The sequence below is a fragment of the Heteronotia binoei genome, chromosome 12 (genome assembly GCF_032191835.1).
Source record: "Heteronotia binoei isolate CCM8104 ecotype False Entrance Well chromosome 12, APGP_CSIRO_Hbin_v1, whole genome shotgun sequence".
In the NCBI taxonomy this organism is placed as follows: Eukaryota; Metazoa; Chordata; class Lepidosauria; order Squamata; family Gekkonidae; genus Heteronotia; species Heteronotia binoei.
The window spans coordinates 75,273,993-75,281,391 of record NC_083234.1 but is presented as its reverse complement, the minus strand read 5'-3'; the positions used below and the strand labels follow the sequence as shown (position 1 = coordinate 75,281,391).

At 45.6% G+C, this 7,399-nt stretch overlaps 1 protein-coding gene across 1 annotated transcript in view; it reads right to left on the bottom strand.

The window, feature by feature from the left end:
• Positions 1–1,796: 1,796 nt before the first annotated feature.
• The window catches only part of MIGA2 (mitoguardin 2), a 38,912-nt gene continuing 33,309 nt past the window's right edge, over positions 1,797–7,399 (bottom strand). Inside the window, exons 13-16 of the mRNA XM_060250534.1 lie at positions 6,823–6,957; positions 5,959–6,012; positions 5,027–5,143; positions 1,797–2,782 (exon numbers count right to left, since the gene is read on the bottom strand). Coding sequence (XP_060106517.1) covers positions 2,582–2,782; positions 5,027–5,143; positions 5,959–6,012; positions 6,823–6,957 — 507 coding nt within the window. The 3' untranslated portion in view covers positions 1,797–2,581. The remainder of the gene's footprint in view (positions 2,783–5,026; positions 5,144–5,958; positions 6,013–6,822; positions 6,958–7,399) is intronic.

Below are 7,399 nucleotides of genomic sequence, written 5' to 3'. Positions count from 1 at the left end.
TGCCTACTGCTGCTGTAGTTCTCAAACAATTTTAAAAACAAATCCAAAATATTCACACATTCAACTAAACTCTTCCCAAGGTTGAGTTCCCGGTAATAATATAATACAGAGATTGTAATACAGAGAAGCCGACCTTCACCCATAGAATGCAGTTTTGTGACTCTATCCTCTCAAACAAGCAGCTTTGTTGTGCACATCTACACAACACATCTTGGTGTTGTGTATGCAGTACATCTCAACTATTTAAACACATCAGCCTAGAAAGTCTAAATGTATTATTTGATTGGTCAAATGACTCTAGTAAAGAACAAACAAATGAACACTTAGAAAGTCTGGAAAACACAACAGATCTGTCACTTTTTCTAAGAATAAATTGTGCGCTTTCATATACTATACACTTTGTCAGTGCTGCTATTCATATCTCCTGTTGATTTGAACATAATGGTCGTACTAAATGGTATTCCATTTTATAATTGGTGCAATTAGGATTCTGAGAAAGGATAATTGAGCAATTCTGCACAGTTCCTTTTCCAAAGCCCCATAAGATTTCTGTGGCTCCTGAACATACCACCATTTTAGAATTTCATTATTAGGTAGAGTTGCCAGACTAGAGATCCACCCTGGATTTTTTTTAGATATAAAGCAGTCAGTTCCTCCTGCTTATTCTGCCTCACCCACCCCACAGTCCTTTCATCTGTCCCCCCTCCTCATCCCGTAACTTACCTCTCTGTAGTGGACGGCTCTTTTCCCATCTCTTAGTGCCTTTCTTCTAAGCCAAGCTACAATACAGGAAGTGCTCAGGGGAAGTGGCAGGTGTGGGGAAGATTCACCTCCACTTACCAGAGTGTGTGTTCTAGAAAATCCCCCTCCTGTTCTATATGCAGATGATGGTCTGCTGCTGTCTCATACAGTACAGCCCTTGCAATCTCTGCCACCTTCATCCCTTGGATGACTTCTGTTCTAAAAGCACATGGCGTACAGATCCATACATTGCTTATACGATTATGAAACCTTCCCCCTCATTCTGCTATAAACAGGGTTTTGTTTCTAAACTCCCATTCAGAACTACAGTGGACAAGGTTTCCTCCAGGCAGAGAAGTGGTTCAACTGCTCTTCTTCCCAGCTCATGGTTTCCTACCCACATTTCAATTTTAAGGCCTTGATTTGCAGTTTAAGACACACCGCAGGCTAAAACCAACAGTGTGAATATAGGGAGTGGCAGGAAAATTGTGTGCTCTTCTGTTCCCAGATGGTAGCCTGAGAGGAAGGATATTAGAAGCCTTTTCAGACAGGAATTTCAGGGCCAAAACTATTGTGACAGCAGGAGAACCATGAATGAACCCTGCGGAACTCACAAGGCCAGTTCTGGGTTTCAGAAGCCTGCTACAAAGTTCTTATCTTGTGGACCCCCATTAAACATGCCACCTTTTCTTTCTTTTTTTTTTTTTGCCACCTTTTCATGCATTCACGCTTCCTCCTGCAAGAGGGACTGCACATGATACTTTTAAGCTCCTCTAAGCCCACCCATTCTAGCAAGGCCAAACAGAATGCAGACTGACATGCTTCATTTCCTCCAGGCATGACCCAGGAAAGCACCACAGAGACCCCCTATGATGTCATGGGAGGCCTTTTTGGTGATCACCCATGCCTGGGGGGAGCAGACAGGCCAAGCACAACTGTTTGGTAATGGGGCTCTCTGCTGGGCAGTGGACCTTGTTTCCCGCTCTGGGTACCCATATGGTACCTATACGTTTTCCTTTGGGGAGGGAGCAGCTATCTACACAGGACAAGACTGCAAAAATGAAAGGTTTATTGAACACCATGAAACCATAAAACATGACCAGCGGGGGGGATGAGTTTAGAATGATTTGCCACAAATTGTGCTCTAGAAGTCTGATGATAAAAGCATAATTTTCATCTTCATTATGAGAGGACAGACACCTCCCTCTCTCAAATCACACTTAACTGTCCGACTCTCAATTTACTTACACGCTCTCTCGTTTCAGTGCTTTACAGAATCTTTCCCTCCTCTTCACAGCAAGAGCAAAAAGTCATCTTCCTGTGCAGTCAGCTGTCATCATGTGCATTAAAATAAGTTTTAAAAAATTAGCAGGAAAATACACCTCCACATGCCAAAACGGGTAACTTTAAAAAGGAATGTACAAAGGGGGGGGGGAAGTTAGGGATGGGAAAGAGGCATGGGTCCCATCCTCTCCCCCAACTCTCCTCCCTGTTGACGGGAAAGCAGATTCTCTGTGGAATCAGGGGAAGGTGCTTGACTGCACCACCTCCTTGCAAGGCAGGAAGCCTCGTCCCCAGCTGCTCCGCGATTTATGCTGCAACTAAAATCTAGTTTTAAAAAAGGAGGAAAGACAGGTGAACATGGAACAAGTGCAAGCCAACAACAGTGACCTTGAACACTGCCTGTCAAACCTCCAGATTAAAATGACAAACATCTGGTCAAATGACGAATGCAATCAAGTCCGTCTTGGGAAGGAGGGAGTCTTGCTGCCACGGCTTAAGCCACCCATTCAAGGTAGGCCATTCTTGACTGAGAAAGCTTCACTTGCTTAGGCCAAGCTTAATTGAACTCCTCAAAGGGCACAATGTCACTGGGCAAGCTCCCGTTCATCTCTGGGGCAGTCTCGACCCCCAGGTAACCCAGAAGTATTTCACTCCGGCGCCGGGAGAGCTGGAGGATGTCTTCTGCAAGTAACTGTACTGTCGTGTATCTCACAATGTCCAGGTCAAACATGTCCTTCAAATATTGCAGGATCTGATGCTGCAGTTTGGGAGAAAGGTCATTTAACAAAATAAGCAGCAGTGAAGGAAAGTTATATCTTTCATATTACATTCAACACAGTCATTAAAACATGCATAGCTAGTTTGTCAGAAAATGATGACAACAAAAACACGATAGAATATTAGCGTCTGTGCTGCCCTCTCCAAATCATATATATATATAAAAAGCTGCCCTTCTACTGAATCAGATCACTGGCCTATCTAACTCAGTACTGCGGCTGCAACAACTGGCAGCTGCTCCTCAGGGTCTGTGGCAGGGGCCTTTCCCATCAAGCAATGTAAGATGCTGTCATTAGGAAATCCTGGAGATTGGCTCTTGCGCACCAAAGGCTGGCTTTCACCCATTCACACTGTATGCATGCAGGAGCGGCCCGACACCCCATGGCGCCCTAGGCCAACTTGCTGCCTGGCGCCCCCCCCACTCCGCAACCCCTCTCCCCCCCCCTGCGCCACCTCCTCCTCCCTTCCTTCTCCACAGCATGTTAATTTCAAAGGCAGAACTGGCTCTAGTGCCGCATTCCAGCTATCTAAAGCCCCCTCCCGTTCCTCCTCCTCCCTCCCTCCCTTCCCCACTGCAAGTTAATTTCAAAGGCCTCCCCACCCCACCCCCGCAATCAGGAAAACTGTGCTGCGAGGCCGGACTCCCAGCCTGTCAGGAGCAGCATCCTGAAAGGGTGGTCCCACGGCTGCTGAGCTGACTCCTCTCGATCCAGGAAGTAGGGAGGGGAGGAATCAGCAGCCACGGGACCGCCCTGTCAGGACACTACTCCTAACAGACTGGGAGCGCGGCCCCGCGGCACAGTTTTTCTAATCGCGGGGGAGGAGGGGGTTGAAATTAGTATGCAGTGGGGGAGGGAGGGAGGAGAAGGAGGCAGGACGGGAGGGGGCTTTAGATAGCCAGAACACGGTAGGAGAGCCCGTTCTGGCTTTGAAATTAACATGCTGTGGGGAAGGGAGGGAGGAGGAGGAGGCACGGGGGGAGGGGAACTAGGTGGTTGCGGGGGGGGGGGGAGGCCGATTTTGTTCAAAAATGTATGCACGTGTAAAGCAGACATGTTCCACCAGGCCCATTGGTGGTTTCTTTTTGGTTGAGGACAGCAACAGCTCATGTTGTGCCTTTCACCATGGCCTCCTCAATGACCAGGCCCTGATCCACCCAAAGGAGGGAGCGAAGCATAATTTTATGCCATTGTCAAGTTCTGTTGATTTTATTGTAATTTGGTATTAAATTATTCTTTTGATTTTAACCTGTTGTACACTGCCCTAAGCCCTTCAGGGAAAGTCGGTCTATGAATTTTAAAAATAATAATAGCAATTCTCTCTTATATACCCACCTAGCTCAGAGGTGTCTAGTCTGACAAACAGTTATTTTTATTTTATTTTAGGCAATTTATAGTCTGCCCTTTCCCAAGGATGGGCTCAGGTTGGATAACAACATTCTAAAAACAGTATAAAATAAACAGTTAAAACTAGAGAGATGTGGACAATACAGTTTGACAGATCAAACAAATAATAAATGGCGGCTCATATTATATGAACCGAACTTAGTAAATAAAATAAATTTATGTTACAGCAGCGATGGATCACCACATAGGGCCAGCCGGTGGAGTAGGACGCCCGCTGCCTCAACCAAAGGCCTGGTGGAATAGCTCCATTTTACAGACCCTATGGAAAGATAACAATTTGGTGAAGGCCTGGATCTCTAGAGGGAGCTGATTCCACCAGGCTGGGGCCAAGGCTAAAAAGGCCCTGACCCTGGTTGAAGCAAGATGGACGTCCTTTGGGCCAGGGACGGTCAGCAGATGTTGTGTGCTGGATCATACTGATCTGTGGGGCACGTATGGGGAGAGGCCATTCTGTGTTCTCTGTGGTCTTGGGTACAGACAGATCTTTCTGAACACCTGCTGTCAAAGATCTTTTGCCTCCAGATGTCAGGTACTGCACTCAGGACAACCAGTAGGCAAAGCATGTGCCAAGTCTCACCATTTCAGGTAATTCTGACATCTATGCAACTTGCTAGAATTCAGTGACTCACACTTTTGTTCACTTCTGCCAGTGAGCATGGTTTTAATGTTACTGGGGTGGGGGAGAAGTAATTTTTTAAAATATGAGGTTTATGTTATTAAAAAATTACTAAAACAAATGAACTTCATAAAAGCTATAGTGCAGCAATTCCAACATTTCTTTAGATAAAGCTGTTCCCCCCCCCCAAAGAAAAGCTTACCTTGAAAAAACCACAGACTTCCGACAGATGCTCCTTTGGCCCCAGAAAGCCAAAAGCGAGAACAGGGCTCACATGCTCCGATACGGAGTAGAAATGAGAGATGAAGCCATCTTGAACCTGCCAAGGGGGAAGCAAAGAACTGTTCAGAGCCAGTTTCTGCTTATACAAAACGAAGCACAGTCCAGTTTCCCCCAGGGTCATGGGCAGCCAGATGAAGTTGCCCTACTACTTCCCTTCTCTTGCCAGAATTCACCTTGGTTACATTTGCACCAACAACAGCCATGATTTATCAAGGAATAGTCAGTTTCAGAAATACATGGAGAGCCAGTTTGGTGTAGTGGTTAAGCGTGTGGACTCTTATCTGGGAGAACCGGGTTTGATTCCCCACTTCTCCACTTCCAGCTGCTGGAATGGCCTTGGGTCAGCCATAGCTCTGGCAGAGGTTGTCCTTGAAAGGGCAGCTGCTGTGAGAGTCCTCTCAGCCCCACCTACCTCACAGGGTGTCTGTTGTGGGGGAGGAAGGTAAAGGAGATTGTGAGCCGCTCTGAGACTCTTCGGAGTGGAGGGCGGGATATAAATCCAATATCTTCTTCTTCTACATACTTTCCACCACCCTCCTTTCACATTTCCTGGTCAACATTAACCATGGTTTAGTGGTCAATGTTAATCCTAAATTCCACTTCCTCTGCACACCAGCTACTAACCAGGATCTGAAATGGGTTCACAAACCGTGGTTATCAGGCAACCCGGTATGCAACAGCCAGGGCTTATGTAACTAAGCCAAGGGTAATGCTGGCAAGGGAAGGGAGTCATTCATTCTATAGATGGCATGCTGCCTATCTGCCAATCGTGGTTTCTTTTGCACTGGATCCTTGGCCACACAGAAGATACTTTGCATTCTTCCCCTCTTGGAATTCCACTTTTTTACATACCATCAGAAGCCGCCGCTTTGCTTTTAGAACAGACCAGCAGGCAGTTGCGAGGGCCTGAAATGTAAGAAATTTTTTAAAAATCCACCACTGCTTTGTGATGTTGCCTTTCCCCCAAATGTTATATTCTATATACAAGATTCACAACAGCCAGGACTCCTCCATGTATGGCTTACCATATTACATTAAATCCCTACCTCTATCTTTCCATGGCAGTACCTGAGTCAATGGCCTCAAGAGTCCTTAAACCTGCATAACGAGGGCCCAACTAGAAACAGAAATATCTTTAGAACACACCTCTCCCCACCCCATGGCACTGCTGTCTACATACATACATGGGGCAGGAACATTCTGGAAGGAGCAATTTAAAAACCTTGCAAGATACAAGATTCCCTTAAGACAGGAATTTCCAAATGCTAGCTACATACTGTCCTTTGGTCCTTGCTTTTTTTAATTTTTAGACTCTTTCTGAGCTGGCCAATTTCTGTGTACTAATCAAGGACCTCTCTGTTCTAGATAGTGAACAGGGGCTGGAAGCACACCACGCAGGCCCCAGTAAAAATTTTGTTTGTTTATTTATTGAAACGTTTATATCCCACATTATCTCATGGCTCAAAGCAGCTTACAATAATAGTTAAAAACATCCTCAGCTGCAACCAAAAATAAAATAGCAAGCCCCTCCATCAAAAAACCCACTTTGGTGGCCTTATGCAAGGCAGTCTCAGCACACACCCCCAACCCCAAGGCCTAAACTGCAGTAGGGTGCATATAAGGCTGCTTCATATCTTATGTTCTCTCGCTGTATCCCTACTGGGAAACGTTGGACTGAAAGCCAGCTGAAATGTGCTCGGGTGCAAAGTGGCACACCGTTTCTTTGAAGCTGTCCGAGAGCCAACGGTTGCGCAGGACAGCAATCACAGAAGATGGTGGATTCTCCAAGTCCTCAAAGGCATCCATGAGGATGAAGTCCAGCACAATGTCAAAGAAATTCATGCAGACTACCTGTCAGAGGCAAAAAAGAGAAAGAAACCGTTACAGGCAAGAACTGACAAGGGAGCAACAAGCATCTTAAAACAATGGTGCTTTCTTCCAATGACTGGTGCTGCTAAAGCAAATGTTTCTGTTTTAAGCCAGGTATCTTCCATGACTTCCAAGTTTTATGGATAGTTTCAGCTTTGACTCTCAAAAGCTTACACTCTGAAAGTCTTGTTGGTTTCTAAGGTGCTACAGCAGTCTACGTTCTGTATTTACACCTTGGACCAAGAGGATCTTTATTCCATATCTATTCTGAATGGGTTTTCAGGATAAACAAAAAGGAAGTAATACTTCATATATTTATAATTAACCTGCAGAACTCACACCACAGGAGGCCACAGTTCAACTAACTTTAAAATATGGTTTTGACAAATTCCTGGAAAACTCGGCCTTATGATGGCTATTAGGC